We start from the raw sequence: 20,639 nt of genomic DNA, 5'->3' as shown, positions 1-20,639 counted from the left end.
ATAATATAATTGTCTCGGCACTTGACCCTCGTTAAATACGTTACTTAACCGATCACTGTTGCTTGGGAACGACCCTTCACCTATTTTTTATTCAATCCACGCGTACAATATGCTCGCTCAGCTCTACATAGTCGATTAGATAATATTAATTGCAAGAACTTTTAAGGATATTAATTTAAGAATATGTTTATTAATTATTAATCTGTTCATTATGCAATTCTTGTTAACGTAATTATTTGATTCGATTTTAGATAAATTTATTCTTGAATGTATTTAATGTATACTGAGAACGTTCAATTGAATCAATACTTGGTTGAAAATTAACAAATCAGAAAATTCTATTAATCAAAATTACGATTATCTCAAGAATTTTCATAGATTTAATCAGAAAATCTTCTGGTTAAATTACTTAATTAATTAAAGCTCCTACAAAAAAAATATCAAGTATAAAAATCAAAATTACACATATTGAAAAAATATATAATTATCTACATAATGCATAATACTATTTTATGTAAATTTTTTAATTATAATCTAGTCATAACAAACGATTTAATTAAGCGATAATACTGGCACAGTTTAGACTCAACGGATAATTATTCTCAACTTTATGTTAACTTATTATGATTCGTTTTCACCTTTGTATTCGTTACTTAAACGATCGATCATTACGTACGGTTGGCTGAAATTCTAAACGTAGAACATTTGAAAATTAATACGCACGAATGACGGATGCTTTAGATTAGTGGCTTACGCAGTCTAATTACTTCCACGCAATTAACAATGGAGGAGACTCGCTTTGCTGCAGTCGCTCGCAGATTATACTTTCAGAACGAACGGTTTGTCTCTAGGAAAAGAGCATCGTTAAGCTCGTTACTTTATAAGTACACATAAATAGAACGTGATATTATGCTCATCCTGTACTGACAGGTACGAGTGACAATCCGCGGACAAACAAAAATGATAATTAAGAATGAAATAATATTCCACAACACTACGTTAAATTTTTTCAAAATTATATTTAAAACAGAAATTTTTGAAATAATATTAAAATATTGAACAATCATAAATTAATTTGTTTCATATATAGACGACAAGAATTATCAATATTACTAAACTAATTGTTATGTATATTAATTTTTACTTTATAATTTATTTTTATATGCTATGATTGTTTTATTAATGTTTTATTAATGAAAAAATTATAGCGTATATAGAAACAATAAATTTGAGTATGTCATATTGCTTTCTAAAATGTGATAATTACATTAATTAAAATCCTATAGTTTATGATACCAAAAGATTAATTAATACCTTGTTTTAAAAACTATATGTTTCTCTGCGCAATTTATACATATATATATATATATCCGATTTTCAAAACCATTGACTATGAGATGACAGAAAAGCTTTGTATTCTCGATCGATGACACTGATGACATAACATCATGGTCAGACAGATACTCCTCTTTGTCATGACAAGAACAAATCCGAGTCTAATTTCAGTCGAAGATCATTGTCGGAGAATAGAGAGCCTGACGCCGAAGTTTTGTATCGCTCGGTGTTTCATCTTTTATAAAAAAAGAAAATATCGAGCTCAATCGAGACTTTTCGATACCATGGAGATTATGCACAATTTTCTCTCAAGTGTGCTTGTTAAAGATTCAAGAAAACTATCGAGCATGCCGTATTACAGTAGAAAGCCGTGAAAGAAGTCAAGGCTGCGACTGCGGTATACGGTGTGCGTGCAACACTGCAACGTGCACAGAGTGTAATATTAGATGCGACCATTTCATCGGACCTATCCGGCCAAGGCCGCACCACTTCCGAGAAAAGCCATGACTTGTTCGTGCCGCGGTCTCGTTTCTATCGACGGGCGCCAGCCGCAATGAGCGAAAGAGGTGAACGGGGTTGGGCAAAACTATATTTAACCCGTCGGGTTAAAGGCAGATCCCTGACTCGAGCGCGTGTCCCTGATTACAATGCACGAACGTGGTTCTTGATCCGCCGTCGTATATCGGTTGTTGGTTTCGCGGAAATATACATCGTGTCGTGTTGTATCGAGGAAGTCTGCGCTCGCTAGTTCATCACGCTTTCTCGAGACGCGAAAGTCGCGGCTTAATTCACAATTCTGACAAATCTTCTCGGAAATCTGCCAAGGAAGATAACATTCATACTTTATAAGTACTTATAATAAGAACTCTGCGATTTTGATTCGTTTTGTGATTAATGATAATTAAGCAAACGTAAACAAGAGAAAATTACTGATTAATTAACTATTCAGTTCATAATACTCGTTTTTCATTCCGTGTTATAAAGATAGTATTATAAAGATAGTTTTATAATCTATAGAATAGCAATCGTAAATTGTAGATACTAATAATAGAGATCAGAATAAGAGAGATAAATATAATTTTTTAATTTAAGATTAATTTTTCAAATAAGCTTTAGGGAATTAAATTTTTGTAAAAATGCAATTAAATATTTATTTCACTAAAATTCGTTATGAAAGAATAACGAGAGAATTTTGGATTTCACAAGATTTAGTCGGACTCGTAATATTATATTCATTTTCAACTTTTTGTTTTACATTCGATTTATTTTATCGCGAATTGTAGTGGGATTATTATCGATTTTGATATTCGGGGAGAACCCTTGTGGAAAGGATTAATCCTCGCCATTCGGCTTTTTTTGCCTTTCTCACTAAGGATTTAAATGGAATCGTCAATCATTGGATTTATTGGGATACCTCGTTAATTCCCTAAATTATCGTGCCGCGCCCCCATTGTAGGGACTCTCAATTTTTCTTGTTGAAATGATATACGGTTTCACTTTGAGTATATCAGAACGTATTCATACTGCTTTAAAAATATTGCCGCTAAAGGCCTAAAATATACAGGATTATTTCTGGCTGCGGTCAATCGATTCACACAGTTCACGAAATTTGCAATTTATAATATTTCGAGAATGATTAAGATGATCAAAAAGTTAATTATGATTAATGATTGAGTTAAGGCACTAATTCGATATTTTGCTCATGAGCCAGATAGACTTGAAAAATTGTCGGCCATCATCAACTAAATAATCAGATCAAAGCTAATCGTCGGCATCTCGATTACTCAAGTATGAATGACAAAAAATATAGAACTATATAATAAATTTCATATTTGTATTTTATATATTTTAATATTCACAAAATTATTTCTTAATGTAAGTGAAAAATATCATATACAGAGTGAACTAATAGTATAACTAGGAAAGGATTCTAAATAAATAATATGAACAGAAATAATAGTTTATAATGAGATCATTAAATCGAAACATGGTTGAGTGTTCAAATCCAACGAATATTTGAAATCGATTTTATCGAAAGCAAAACCTCATATGAAAAAATTTTATTCTATATGTTTTTGATTTATTTTTTCATGTAGTCTATCCCCTTCCCATTTGTGTCACCAATTCACTAATACCTTACGTCTTTCTTTTATTTCTTTTTTATTTAATTGATACATTATACCAAATATGATTGTAAGTCTAGTTTTAAAATATTGGGTTGTTCGGAAAGTTCGTGCCGATTAACCTATATAATTTAATAAATGTATACTAAAAGTTAAATCTTCTGCGTTTCAATTTTCCTTCAACATCGGCACGAACTTTCCGGGCAACCCAATACATATATTATTCTACTCTTTTTTAAATAACAGGAAAAAAGAAAATGAAATTTAAATCAATGATTGAGATCGACATCTTAAAAGATAATTTTATTTATGTACATAGACAACCTCAAAAGAATTATAACGATAGTAAATTAGTCTTAATAGAAATACGTTTTGCGTGTCGGTTCGTTTTATGTGTAAAACACTATAAAATTCTATTTGTCGGAAAGATTTTTTACAAAACGCCTTCGAGTGTTCCCGTGCGATGAATCTATTGTGAATTCTAACGAGATCTCGCACACACGAACTAACGAGGGACGAAGCATCCGAGGGAACGTTACGGTTCAGCCCTAGACACAAAAAGTGCTCGAAAACGGTTGCAGCCACAGTTAGTACCGGTGGTTCTCTCATCCGGTCCGTGGTTCAGGACTTTAAGTGGCGGCATAGGTGCCTATAATAGGACCCCTACGTCTGGCCCTTCAGGCTATTCTAGTTTTCTCCATGAATTCCGAGAGAGCGCCGATAGATTCCACGATACGCCGTCATAACTCTTTCGCTCTTGCATTCGGCGAACCGATCGAGGCGCACGATTGATTTATCAGCCGAATTAGCTCTCAGATAGCGGCAGCTTTATGACGCTTAATCGCGCTCGCATACTTGCGCGTGATCGTAAAATCAATTTTTAATGGCTAGCAACTCCAATTAGAAGAATAACTGAGAAAAGTAGACATTGAGTATTTATTGGATAATATATGTGAATTCTTACTCGAAGTTCAGACTAAATAAGGAATGTAGCAAAACTTTTTTGTGATTCCAAATGTTCTGTATTATTTCAATAATTGGAGAGTCTATGATTGATCACTTAATTCTGTAAACTGATTTCAGTCAACATAAAATGCATTGCATTAATATATCTAAAAATGTTACATAATCAATGTCAAAGAGAATGACATACAATATTATAAAGTTGCTAAATAATAAAAAGATACTCTGTACAATATAAAGCAATGATCGTACACGTAGCTTAAATTGCCAAAACAAATTTAGCTAGAAAATTCTTAAATTGGCCGAACCTGCATCAACGTGCGATCATTAGAATTCGAGCAAAGAAGAGGGGAAAGATGAGTGTGGCAGATACGACCAATCTGGGCGAACCTATACATCACTATGGTGACCAATTTAGGAGCATCGTTCCTAGTTCTTTGAAGGGCGAATTCGTTTAGCGAGAAGAACTACCGCAGGCAGGAAAGGAGAAATTATAGTAGAGAAAGCCCAACACGCACAGACTACGGAGAGCATTCATTGGATTTTATTATTTGAAAATGAAAATATTGTACCTTTATAAAAATATTATATCATTAAGACTGGATTCAGGAAAAATCTAAAGAGCCGTTTCTTCTGATTTTGGATTTGGATTTTTCCTGAAACAATGGGAAACGCCGAGATTCTACTATTGGAATCGCCGCGAAATTTTCTAGTATTCAAAATATTCCTCTCATATAATTCTGATCAAACTCTTTTGTATATTGTAATGAAACGTAATATTTTGTTTAGAATATAATTTTTAATTATGAGAGAGAGAAAGAGAGAGACAATTAGATTGCGGTTGCTTCAACTCTGAAAATCTATTGAAAATCAGAATCATTTTTCATCGTATTCGCGGCTCTCGACAATGAGTTAAGCGGCGTTAAAAAGACTTCACACGCATCTGTGCACATTCACGGAACGACACCACCCGGAACGATTCTCTCGCGTACCTACTTATGTGCAAATTCACCTGCGGGGCACGAGACTCGCCTGAAGACACGTATGTACACTCTCGTGTATGTACATGGTACGCACGTGAGGAAAGATTGCGTGTTTACGCGTACCTCGGGATGATGTGCGCGCAATCCGACGCGGTGTGTGCCGCACTTATAAACGTCCGTTTGCTGGTGCAGTCTACAGTGGCCTTGGCTCAATGTCGCATACCTGCCAGCCTGTGCTGCCGTCCAAGCATGTGACTACGTTCCTACAGACTGTACAACCTTCATGCGCGCACGAATGCACTTCTGCGCTACGTCAGCTACATGGTTGGCGTGAAATAGCCCGCCGCGCCACGGCATGAGAGGACAGCTTGTGGAGCGGCAATGCGAGGTTTACTCAGGTCAGTCGAAGGGTCAGCGTACGTGAAACAAACTTAGCCGCGGTGGCAGATGGACTGTGGCCGCTATTTGTCACGATCACCGCGGGAGCTGAAATGTATATGTTATTTAGATCATTTATTAATCCCGAGAATACTCGGCTTCTTCTCTTTCTACTCACTACTTTTGATCAAACCTAATAAAAATATTTATTATGCCAAATTTTCTATTATTATTTAAACGGTAGTCTTTTCCAAGGAATACACCATGTCAAGAAAAAATCAAAATAATTTTATTTTGATATTATAAAAATCAAAATTGATTTTATGTTCCAAAATTTAACTGTTTATTGATATTAAGAAATATAATAAAGTCATTTTGATTTTTTGTTGACTTTTATGTGTTCTTTGATTCTTTACAGCGATATTATTTGCAACTCCGCAATTATCTTTTTTTTTTAATAATATATAATGAAATTAAGATTGAATCTTTATATATCGCAGACTTTAACAAAATTTCAATTTGGAGCTCTATGTTACATCAAGGTATGTCACATATTTAATTCCATGAACTACCAGTTTATAAAAAAATAATAATATACATAATAAAATATATAAAATAATATACGTAAAACGCCAAATATATTTTGCAGCAATTAATAAATTACTATTTCTGTTATGCTGCTTTTACTTTAAATAACGATATGCAACAAGTGCTATGCGTGGGCGATGCACATACTGGATAATTTCCACAAGAAGAGGACATTTATCGTAGAAATGTTCTATTGAACCGGCCATCAAGTTATTCGAGAAGTATTTTTTGTTTCACTTATTACGATGACATCAATCGTTCTAAAATAATAGGCAGGAAGAGGAGATTGAGCAGAAGCTAGAGAACACGAGACAATGTGCTTTCTGGAGAAAAATAATATGAGCTGGCTTATCCGTAAATCTATGTGATTTATTCGCGATTTCAGTCACGATGCGATTTTAATTTTACGAGCGGCTTCGATTTTTCACGTACATGCGCGTGTGCATACGCGTGTCCTCTTGTGAGAATAATTCGTACATACAAAAGAGTTATTCAAAGAAAAATGAAGCTGGACCACCGGCGCACATCATTAACATACCGATTACCAAACTCGCTCAGGTGCCGAGTCAAAATGTTATGCATGGCGCACAATAATTATAGATGTGGTGGCGGAACAAGTCGAGGATTCTTATTAACCGTCATTAATTCTATGTTGGTGGAATACCAACTAGCAAGTAGTGGTAGCAAGAAAGTGTTTATGATACAGACCGCATACCTCCGAATCCGAATTGCCGTGCGGGAATAATCACGCAAAAGAATAAGTAGCTACGAGCACGGTCGAAAACATCACTCCAGTATATAATCGGACGATCAATCTCGTTGATATGTCTGATTATCAATTTAAATAGATGGAAACCTTTTAAACTGGAAATTATTCAGAATGAATATACAATATATTGATAGAATGTTTTTAAATTAAAATAAATTAAAATAAGTTAAGTTAATAGTTTTGTTGCTCTAAAAATAAATACAAGTAAAATGTCTACATGAATTTTCGTGGTTGTCAATGCATAAATAAGATAAGGTATAATTCGCAAATAATTGAAATTATATTTGCCAAATGAAGTTAACTGCAAATGAATTTAGTAGTGCGTAAATACATTTCAATTGCGATTATATTTTATTTGAAGATTTAATGATTTTATTCGCCCAACAGTATCAATATCTGTAAAGCACTTTTCTCATAAACATTTATATCTGATTTGAAAATGAGAAATTAGTATATTGCTTCGGGGACTATTACTACTGTCTACGCCCTAATATCCCGTTACTCGCAACTGTACCGGATATGGAGAGCGTGAAATGATTATAGATCTGTCGCTTTGGGCCTGCCAAATTACAGGCCTCAGGCGTATACGTGAAGAAACGTAATGCATTCGCGGATGAATGCGAGCGGATACGCACTTGTGTATACATGTGGTAAATAAGATCAGGCGGAAACGGTAGTGCGTGGATAAGAGCATGGGATTGTTTTGCTTCAAAACAGATTGTGGCCTATACGCAAAAGATATTTTATTCATATGAATTGTAATGAAAGACGCTTTCAATACGATTGCGTGTTCACGCGATTACTTCGGGGGATATACTTTAGAAAATAAATTTCTAAGAATCTAATTACAATTAATATTTAATATAGTACGAAACAAAATGATTCTAAGAATTTAATTAGATTTAATATCTATAGTAGGAAAAAAACAAAATAATTTTAAAAACCTAAATAAAATGAATACATTAGAAAACAAGTTGATATAATTAATTTATAATCTAATATTTTCTTTATTTTATTTTACGTATATTATTATATTCTATTCACTCTGTTTTATCGTTACTGCAAACTGAACAATCTGCAGTTCGAGCTAAAGTACTATAAAGCTAAAGTACTATAGCGGGTCTATATATAGTCTATACCCTCGCTGATTCCTTTTCGCTCTCTCACCGCTATCACATGCGTATTTGCTATTGTCGATTAATCTATAGGTGAATGGGGAACCGGCACGGAGGGAACTTCCGCAGTTCCAATTCTACGGTGCAAATCACCGTTTCATCGTGTAACAATAATGGAAGGCGAAGAAGGCGATAAGAGAGATGCGTACGATGACTTCCGCGTAAGAAGTTATTAATTGCGGCCCTCGTTAACGGAATCGCGATTGTACGAACGTGTGCGAAAAGAATGAAAGTCGAACAACCGTACGAGTTGCGTCACTGCCCGCAATCCGCAGTGACGTGTGAGAAACCACTTTTAGTAAACCGCTATCCGAAAATCAACCGCGATCGACACGCAACAGTAGCTTGCGGAAAGCACAAATGCGACAATTCACTCACGATCTTTCAGATCGTTAGTTTCTCAGAACTGTTTTTAGATTACGCAGGTGACGATAATTTCTCCACGTGATGATTATGAAACTAGTTCATTCACTAGTATACCAGACTTTCGTAACGGTTTTGTTTGCTCATGTGATAAATTTTCTCTTTTATTACATTCATATACATCCTACAATAATAATAATAATTTTAAATTTTTATGAATGAATGAATAACAGAGTCTCTGTTCTCATGATTAAGGCATCTCTATTTGTTCAGGTATATATTATTACAGCAGATACATATTATTATACGTTTGTTTCAATAAAACTTTTTTATAATTACGAAATATATTGTACGATTCAAAATTCACAATTGTATCAATGATAAAAATAATCTGAGTTTCAACCATAATTTCTGTTAACGACGACAATAATTTAATAATGTTATGCACGACATTAATTCGAGTACCAGAAAAATAGTGTACCGTTGGAACGATAAGTATTCTCAAGCACCGTGACGATTATGTACTCTCATTGGAATGTAGAAGGATTCTTAATCATTAATTAAATTAACGCTTGAGAAAGCAGGAAATATGAGAAGGAAGCGAAATGGCTCTCATTCTCCTCTCTCACTCGTTCAATCTCATCGTTCGGCAAGACGGAAGAATAGACGAACAAACGATGAGTAGTCATGCAAACGACACAAGAAGGATCAGTAGGGATGTTTTAATCTCTGTCTATAATCGATTATTTATTCATCAATTGTTGTTCATAAACTCTTAAATATGTATATGAGTTGTTAAATTCATAAACCCGTTACATCTGTATATAAAAAAATACTACTGAGTTACAGACGTATACATGTGTAAATCTGCGTAGGTAGATTTGCTAAATCAATAAATTGCTTCATCTAAATTTATTCATCGAGCCATAAAATTCTCTTTCTTTAACGTTACGTTAAACAATCTAAAATTAAATTAATCATACGCAAAATCAGTTAATAAATAAACTTCTATATATTTTATTAACATACTTCACATGTTACGTAATCTTTTAACGATTAATTAACACGTAACGATTAATTAACATGTACCTATATTTCGATGCAATATACCTATGTGAATTTCATTAGGTCTGTATACATTTATTAGAAAACTGCATACTCTTCTTTTCTCTTTGTCTCTTTCTTTTATGTTTTTTTATCAAGAAAATCAAGCAGGCAAAATTATATACTAAAGAAGATTTTCATTGATAAAACGCGTTAAGATACAGCAAACCTTGGAATTTATCGGAAGTTACACGAAACGCAGATTATTATCGATGAAATAAACGACGATGATCGACATTGGAAGTGTCATCGTCATTTATCTCATCCATCACCGTGAAGTGAAAGTCGAAATGTATCTCCATCTTTGATTCCGTAATGTACCGTTTATTACCGTATTTCCCTCAGCCATTCACATTCTTCTTGAATAAAATTACCGACATAAACGGATAATTGATAAAACATTCAGCGCTCGCGAAGTACGATTCCTTTTTTTAGAGTTTTTTTATGCCATTCATGTATTAATATTATAATATATTAATATATCTATTCACTGATGAGATATGAATATATATAGATGTATTTTTCTTGTTTCTGTTTTTTAATAATATTTGTTTGCCGCTTGCTGTTGTGTATATTACGCATCTCGTCTTGATGAAGTGAACGACCAGGTTCACGAAACGTTGGCATTATCACATATCTTTAAAGATAATATTATTTTTAACTTCACTTTTTTAATACAATGTTTATCAAGTAATCGAGCGAATTAAATAATTATCAGAATGATATATTTTTATCAGTTTCATGATGTTACGAAAAAAAATTAAAATGATTTATAATTTATCATGATAGAAGATATCACGATAGAAGATAAAAGTAAATTAAAATAAAGTAAAATAAACATCAAAGATAAAACTAAAAAAGTGAACATCATAAATTTGTAAAATCAAAATTATAATGATATTATACACTAACAAAAATCAGTTTAATAAATAAACTTCTACGTATTTTATTAATATACTTATTAATATACTTCTACTATTTTATTAACATACTTTATATGTTACGTAATCTATTAACGATTAATTAATACATACCTAGACTTCGATGCAATATACTATGTGAATTTCATTAGGTCTGTATACATCATAGAAATTGCACAATCATTCTATATACTTTATGATTTCAATACTGATGAAGTCAACGATTAAGTATTTGTATTAACAATACTAAATAATAAGAAAACATTCGAGAAATTAAATTGAAATCTGTGATGCAATTTTAACAAATTTATCATTGACATATTACATATTTAAGTCTTGATTTTTATTTTATTCACTTCATATCAACAAACAGTAATGAAAACAGATATAACAAATATAAAGATAACAAATATAAAGATAACAAATAAAAATTAAGATAAGAAATAGAAGGTAAAATAAAACAATTTGATGTAAACTTATGTCTATAAATAATAAAATGATACTTTGCGAATATATAAGTTTCTTAAAATTTTGTTCTCAATAAACTGAATAACTTTTCATTATTTGTTAAACTAAAAGAGAATATTTCTAATGAAATTGATGTATCCTTTCTTAAAATTAGTGTTCAATATATACAACATAATAATTTGAAAAATAAAATCGAAGCAATATACTTTTATACATTACTAATTTTTTATCTTATTCAATTCATTCTAACAAATCCTAACTTCAGTAAAAAAATACTTTCAAATATCATTTCATTTATTTTTCAAAAGTAATCCCATACAAAACAGAATTAATAAAAAATATATAGAGTGTCTTTTCATTAATATTTCATAGAGTGAAAGAGGATGAAATTTTGAACTGAAAGTTCCTTCACAAGTTTTGGGTCAGATCATTATTTACTAATTAGGATATTATTAATGATTAAAATTGATTAATCAGAGAGCACGCAATCGGAGTATGCAAAAGCATGAGACTTCTCGCGCTTGCTATGCATTCTCCCGATTGACAATTTATTTTAATTTTTTATATTAATTAATAAGTAAATCAATAAGTCAATAAAAGGATAAATAAATAAGTATATAAATAAATAAATAAAATAAAATCTAATATAAAATAAAATATCTATCCAACATAAAATGAATATCTATTTAAAATGAAATGATTTTATTTTATTTTATTTGTTTATTTAATTATTCATTTACTTATTTATTTATTTATTTATTCACCCTTATATTGATTTATTGATTTACTTATTAATTAATTTGAAGAATTAAAATAAATTTTCAATCGGGAGAATGTATAGCAAGCGCGAGAAATCTCATGGCATGTTATGCTTCTGCATTGATCTCAAGTAATCGTCAATAATTGGATAAATAATGATTTGAGTCAAAACTTGTAAAGGAATTTTCAATTCAAAATTTCATCTCCTTTCACTCTCCGAAATATTAATGAAAAGATACAGGACACCCTGTATAAAGGTACATATTTCAATCTTTCAATTGCACTTTTAATATGATCATGAAAGCTTGTTATATATATTTTTACGGATTACATAAGTAATTCAATTGTATATAACTATATATATGTATATGTGCGTTACGTACATGTGCAAACATACAGCATACATAGCAAAGATTCACTGATTTACATCGTCCAAAATACCAACGCCGATTGACCTTATGTAAGATGCGTTAAGGAAAACTACTACTGACTTGTGTCATTCTCTTTTTTTTTTATTCGTTAAATGTAAAACAAGAACAGAGCAACACTGATAGTGTTATTTTGACATCCACAATGCTTGAAAATATTTACTTTACTAAGATTACTAATGTATTACGAGATAGGAGCTGTGTGTGCTGCGACGAGTAATATGCTCATGTTAGCAGCATTGTTTTGTCAGTAACATTTTATCAAACGCTTCAAAAGAAATTGTAGGAAGATCTTCTAATAACACCTATTTATGCCATGAAATATTGGTGAATACTATTATCAATAGTAATCAATGCTCAGCAATTATTATTTTTTTTTAATTTTAATTTTTTTAAAAGAAATGGTATTACACACATGCCGCCTGTTCCATTAATTGGATCCGCGATGTCGCTTCTATTCCGTCAAATGACATTTTTTTATTTCATGTTGAAGATATACAATTTCAATCCAGACACAAAGTATTATGGATTGTATATCACGACAACTCCAGTCTTCTTACTTCGCGATCTCGAACTCATTAAAACTGTTCTTGTTAAAAATTTCGATGCATTTCCAAATCGTTTTGGTTTTGCCGACGTTATCGATTCTTTATTAAAGAAAACTTTGTTTTCTCTTCGTGGAGAAAAATGGCGGAATGTGAAGAATCTGTTGAATCCCTCTTTTATTTCCAGCAAGATGAAAATAATGTTCGCGTCGATGATGCGGAATGTGCTGTGGATTTCGTAAAATTTATACCGACAGCGAATGAAGAAAGTACATAAACACGAATGTTTTTTTTAAATATAAAAATATCATCTCTACATGCATTTGAAATCAAAGTTAACTCTATGAAGGATCGAACGAATAAATTTTATGTTTACAGTAAGGAGGCAAGTAACTTTAGAGGAATCATTCGCCGTATAAAGTTTTTTTTTCTTGGAACTTTTCCAAGATTTACTCGAATTCTCAATATAAAAAAAATGTTAATTATTAGTCAATAAGTTAATAATTTTGTAACTTCAAGAATAAATCTAATATAAATAAAATGCCTATATGAGCCTCCGCAATTGTTAGAGCATAAATTGTTAGGCATTTTATTGAATTAATAATTAGTATTACTGAAATATCGTTGAAATATAATGTAGCAAAAATAAAATCAGAACAGATTACAATTTTTATTTACATGGATATTTTTTCTATTTAACATATTAGACATTTTTACTAATAGCAAGTAAATATATTTACTCAATGAAAAAAAATTGATAGTTAAATTAAATTAATGATTCTTGTTCAAACTATATATAAGATATTTATTCAACTAGACATGACAGTTTTATTTTCAACTTCATTTCTTGAGTACAATGTTTATTAAATAATCGAATGATTTGAATGATTAAAACGACATATTCTCACTAATATGATGTAATAAGAATTGAAATATCAAAATGATTTCTAATTTATCATGATAGAATCAAAGTTAAAAATGATAGAGAACTTTTTTTCACAATCATTAGTTTATTTTATCTGTACACGAGCGCTTTGTCAAAACTTACTCTCTGCGCGCGCGCGCGCGCGCGTGCGCGCGCGCGCGCGTGTGTGTGTGTGTGTGTGTGTGTGTGTGTGTGTACACACATAAAAATGTGTTACATATGTGCAAATAGTACACGTATGATTTATTGATTTGCATCGGCCAAAGTATCAACACTGACTGTTCTTACATAAGGTGCGTTCGGAGAAACGCTAGTAGTGCTGTTTGAGTTGTTCAGAAAGTTCGTGCCGACTGAAATTTAAATTTTAGTATACATTTATTAAATTAAAATTTTCTGCGTTTCAATTTTCCTTTAAGATTGGCACGAACTTTCCCAATATTACTCTACCTTTATCGTCCATTAAAAATAAGGACAGAGTAACACAAATAGCGTGGATAGCGTCATCGCGAACCCATCCATAATGTAGCTTGAAAGCATTTATTTCACAACGATTACCAGTATATTACGAGATGGGAACTGCTGTAACAAAGAGTTCTACGCAGCAACTCGTGTCAACGGTATCGCTGCTCTATGTATAGTCAGTTACATTTTACCAGACGTTTACAAAAAGTTGTTGGAAAATTTTTAAATAACATTCATTTGTGCCATGGAATATTGGTCGATGTTATTATCGATAGCGATTGGAGTTATCAGCATTCATTATCTTTTTAAAAATTTTAATTTCTTTAAAAGAAATGATATTATACACTTACCGCCTCTTCCATTATTTGGATCTACGATATCGATGGTATTCCGTCGAATATCATTCTTCGATTTCATGCTGAAGATATATAATTGTTATCCAAACGCAAAGTATTTTGGATTCTACTTCACGACAACTCCAGTCTTTCTGCTCCGTGATCTGGAACTCATTAAATCCGTTCTTGTTAAAAATTTCGATGCATTTCCAGATCGTCGTGGTTTCGCCGATTTTAACGATCCTTTATTTGAAAAAAATTTGTTTTCTCTTCATGGAGAAAAATGGCGGAACGTGAGAAATCTGTTGAGTCCTTCTTTTATTTCCAGCAAGATGAAAATGATGTTCACTTTGATGTCAGAATGTGCTGTGAATTTTGCCAAATTTCTATCAACGTTATCAGCAGATAAAGGCGGTATAAACATGAAAGATGTCTGCTCTAAATATACAACCGATGTCATTGCTACATGTGCGTTTGGAATCAAAGTCAACTCTATGAAAGATCCAACAAACAAATTCTATATTTACGGCAAGGAGGCGAGTAACTTCACAGGGGTTCTTCGTGGTATAAAATTTCTTTTTCTTGGAACTTTTCCAAGATTCAGTCGAATTCTCAATATAAAGATTTTGAACGATTATGTGTCAAATTTCTTCAAGGACATATTATAAAAACTACAATCATGACTCGATGATGCAGAACACATTACGCGTCCGGATATGCTGCAGTTGATGATGGATATCAGATAAAGAAGGTCGAAGAGAACTAGACATGACTGCGCAAGCGTTCATCTTCTTCCTCGGCGGTTTCGAGACGACTTCAACTGCAATGTGCTTCGCAGCTCATGAAATTGCAGCTAATCCAGAAATTCAGACGAATTTACAACAAGAAATCGACAAGGTTTTAGAGGAGTCGAACGGAGAAGTGTCTTACGAAACTATTAATCGGCTCGAATATTTAGATGCGGTGATATGTGAGACTCTTAGATTATATCCACCAGTCGCCATTTTAGAAAGGTTATGTGAAAAAACTTTTGAGTTACCACCCGCATTGCCAGACGAGAAATCTTTTATCATGAAGAAAGGTATGCTTATTTGGATTCCTGTTCTTGCAATTCATAATGATGAAAAGTATTATGACAATCCGAAGAAATTTGATTCAGAAAGATTTTTAAACAATAAGATGAACAATTCTTCGAATTATATGCCATTCGGATTAGGACCGAGAATGTGTATAGCAAACAGATTTGCCATATTGAAAGTCAAAGTCTTATTGTTTCATTTATTAGCGCAATGTGAACTGAAACCATGTGTGAAAACTATGTCACCATATATAAATAAATATAGAATAAAATTCTGTAAAGACTCTCTTCCAAGATTGCCGGAGAATGGATTCTGGTTAAATATTCAGCGTAGAAAAAATATTCATTCTATACAGGCATCTACAATAATGGATAGTTAGGCTTCAGAAAATATTTCAAATGAAGTTCTTATAAAAAAATTACAGTTATCATTTCTTTAGTCTTTTAAATTTTATTTTTTATTATCGTTAAATTGACGATTATTATAACGTATCATATTATGTCCAATTTCAATTTATGTTTGTGAATTAAATTCCGATAAACTACATCAGTGCAATTTATAGAACTGAATAATGCATTTACAAATTTTCAACTGTAATTTACAAATATTAACATTATCAAGAACGAACTATATAATATTTAAATATGTAATATTTAAATATAATATTTTAAATATAATATAATATTTAAATATGTAATATTATTAAACATCATCAAGATCTTTTTCAAAAATAGGATTCTCTTTTCATTTGATTCATTTTTCTTGATTTAAATTGAACTTATTGAAAAATATTATATTTTAATAAAAATTATTTTTATAGTAGAAATTGCATATGTATCTTAATGAACATATTGTACATGTTGTACATATTGTGTACATATTATAGTATTATATAAAATAATAATGAATCAATATATATTAAAATTATTTACTACTAATATTAATAATTAATTAATTAGTTAGTCATTTTGTAATCCCAAAAATAAATCCATTACAAATAAAACCCCTATATGATCCTTTGCAGTTGTTCATGTGTAAATTATATTTATATGACGATGACATAATTCGGTAAGAGTGTACTTACCAAGCGAAGTTAACTGTAGGCTGGTAAATTTTACTTTATTAAATTAATAATTAGTATTAATGAAATATTGTTGAAATATGCCTCGCGACATAAGCCAACTTTGCACACATTCACTTAATTGTTCTACATTCATGGATAATTATGCATGTCATCAATATGTGTGTAATATTTAATAATCTAACATATTTAGTCATATCGTGAAATATTTTTAAATTCTTGAAATATCATTTAACAAAAGTAAAATCAGAACAATAACAATTTCTATTTATTTGTAAGATCGAATTTTTTTTTAATATAATTTTTAATAATTTATTGATATATTTTTATAAAAATAAACAGAAGAAAACGCGATATCAAAAGCTATAGGATATATTATTACCCGTCATAATAGCGTGACTTTTCTTAATGTTAGTACTCGCGTGAAGGTCAATTGATTTATGTTTTAATTAATTAATTTTTTTAGTGTAAACCCATTTCTTATTTTTACTTATAAATAATTATAAAGTAAGACGAATAATTATAAAGTAACACGTTATCAATAGAAAATAATAATTTTTAAAAGCTAGAAATTAGAAGAAAACTATGTTTTAAAATATATTTCTTTAGGTAATATTTTACCTGTAAATTCATAACTTATTTATTGAAAAGAACTACTATATCTTAATATATATTTTTTTGAATATCATAAGTAAACATTACTTACAGTAAATAAATATTTACTCAATAAAAAAATGCTAGTTAAATTAATTTAATGGTGGTTTTCTTTTAAACAAATACATGAGACATTTTCTTATTGAACAAAGTTAACAAGTTTTATTTCCAACTTCTTGAATACAATGCTTGTCAAGTAATTGAATGAATTGAATGATTGTCAAAATGATACACTGTAAAAAGTAAAATGTTAATTTTAACATTTTTGCATGTCTCAGAAAATCTACTAAACGTCTTTAAGTAATTTGAAAAAATAAAATTAATATTTTATTTTTTCAAGTATATAATTTCATCAGTATGACGTAATAAGAACCAAGGTCAGAGTGATTTCTAATTAACCATAATAGATTAAAAGATAAAAATAAAGAAGGGAAATCACAGAATTGTAGAACTTAAAGATTATAATAAAATTGTAATAAAAATTGATATTATTGATAATAAATGTCAACATATATATGTTATCAACAATATATTTTAATTAATAAACTTCTTTGTTGACATACACATGTTACGTAATCTGCTAACGAGTTACATATATATTTATACTTCCATGCAATATACCTACGTGAATTTCAATAACTCTATATATGTCTATGTAAAATTGCATTGTCATTCCATATCATTTGTCATTTCAATACTGATACTGAATTCAACGATTAAGTATTTGTATTAACAATAAAAAGTAAGCATAATCATTTGAGATATTAAATTAAATGTGACGCAATCTTATCGACGTAATCTTAACAAATTTATCTGTGGCATACTTGTTATATACTTGATGCCAATACAATTTGGCAAAGATTTCATGATAATGCCGAAAAATGGATTCTGGTTGAATATTCAGCGTAGAAAAAATATGCATTCTCTATTGGAGTCTATTCCTGTAGTGGATAGTTAAGCTTCAGAAAACATTTGAAATGGTAATAATACAGATATTATAAAAAAATTACAGTTATCAAATTCTTTGAAATATTTCAAAATTCATTTTTATCATTGTTTTTAAATTGACTAATGTGTAAAAATTGATTAATGTGTAATGTTATTTCTAATTTCATATTTGTCTAGCAATTCATATTTTTGTGATTTAATAGCGATTTTCTCTTAGAATACACTGAGTGTAACCTCGCATTACACCAGTTGCGTGTAAGTGTTGCATCAGTGCTGCACTACACAAGTGTACACCATGATGTACACTACTTCATGTTATCGTATTTAATTTTGCTGCTGGTTGATTTCCATTTTCAAATTTTTAATGTCACACTGACTCTACACCATCTCTTGAGATCGTGTAGCAAAATGCTACTTTGGGCATAAAATTTGCACTACACTATAGCCACGGAAACACGTTACACTGAATGAGTTTGCCTACTACCAATCAAGGAAACACGCTACATTGTCTGAGTGTTGTACTGTAGACGATAGTGCAGCCAAGAAAAAACGCTATAAGAATCCGCATCGGCGTGTATTGTATAAAACTAATTAATGTATTTACAAATTTTTTAATTGCGATTTGTAAATATTAAATTATCAAGGATAAACTGTGTTTTTTTACAAATATGAGTATTATTATTACAAAATTATTGTGATCCGTTTCAACCGAAAAATGGATTTTTCCTCTCATTTGATTTATATTCATCGGTCTAAATTCAATTTATTAAAAAAATACATTTTAATAAAAATTACTTTTATAATCGAAATTATATATGCACCTTTATGAACGTATACATATTGTAGTATTGTATGAAATGATAATAAAATCAACATTATATATTAAAATTATTTATTACAGATATTCATTATTTATTATTATAGTTAATTAATTATTAGTTAATGAGTTAATAGTTTTGTAATTTCAAGAACATATCTAATATAAAAAAAATCCCTATATGAGCTTCCGTAACTATTAGAACATAAATTATATATTTATAATGAAACATAATTCGCCGACTTACCAAGTGAAGTTAACTGCGCATTACAGACCGGCATTTATCTTATTGAATTAATTATTAGTATTACTAAAATATTGATGAAACAGTTTAGCAAAAATAAAATCTGAACAGATTGTAGCAATTTCTATTTGTATGATCGAATTTGTTTTTTCCGTGTGCAATATATTTTTATAAGACATTAATATAGATTTTTAAAAATCAATAGAAGAAAAACGCGATAAGGAATGCGTGTAGGATATTTATTATTTATATTTATTATTAATTTAATATATTAATAATTGTAATTATTTATATTTATTATTAATATTTCTTAATATTTCTATTACTTCTAGTACTTTTAGTATTCTAGTACTTTTAGTATATAATATTTATTATTAGGTGTGGGAAAAAGTTCGTGGCGTTTTTCCTGTTAGATGGCATTAAAAAAAATACCACGAACTTTTTCCCATATCTAATATTACTTCGTGACTTTTTAAAATGTATGTATTCGCGTGATGATTAATTGATATTTTAATTAATTCATTTTTACATGTAAATCAATTTTTTTTATTATTTAATAACTATATAATAAATAACTATAAACTATATAGACTATATAATAGATAAACTATATAAGACACGTTATCACTAGAAAATAATAATTTTTAAGGATTAAAAATTAGAAGATATCCATGTTTTTAAACTATTTCTTACATAATATTTTTTAATCAGTTAATACTTATATGCTGAAAAGAAATTACTATCATAATGAATATTTTTTTAATTAAGTACACATTTTTACTTACAGTAAGTAAATATATTTACTCAATGGTAGTTAAATTAAATTAATGATTCTTGTTCAAACTATATTAAGATATTTACTGAACATATAATAGTTTTGTTTTCAACGTTACTTCTTGCAATGCTTATTAAGTAAGTCGAGTGAATTGAATGATTGTTAGATGATATATTCGCACTAATATGATGTAATAGGAACCAAGGTCAAAATGATTTCTAATTTACTATGATAGAATCAAAGATAAAAATAAAAAATGGGAGAGGACTTTTCGATTCAGTTCACTTTATCTACACACGAGCACTTTGTCAAAACTTAATGGACACTGTATATATGTGTGTGTGTATATATATATATATATATATATATATATATATATGTGTGTGTGTGTGTGTGTGTGTGTGTGTGTGTGTGTGTA

General features: G+C 30.2%; 1 protein-coding gene across 1 annotated transcript; it reads left to right on the top strand.

Moving 5' to 3' along the window:
• Window positions 1–12,801: 12,801 nt before the first annotated feature.
• On the top strand, window positions 12,802–16,081 carry LOC105619174 (cytochrome P450 9e2-like). The gene is made up of 3 exons (XM_012200701.1): window positions 12,802–13,139; window positions 14,619–15,187; window positions 15,366–16,081. The coding sequence occupies exons 1-3, from the start codon at window positions 12,802–12,804 to the stop codon at window positions 16,079–16,081; spliced, it is 1,623 nt and encodes a 540-aa protein (XP_012056091.1).
• Window positions 16,082–20,639: the final 4,558 nt, after the last annotated feature.

This window comes from Atta cephalotes, assembly GCF_000143395.1.
Source record: "Atta cephalotes unplaced genomic scaffold scaffold00019, whole genome shotgun sequence".
Lineage (NCBI taxonomy): Eukaryota > Metazoa > Arthropoda > Insecta > Hymenoptera > Formicidae > Atta > Atta cephalotes.
Note: the sequence above shows the minus strand (reverse complement) of the source record. Positions and strands in the feature narration are given on the sequence as shown.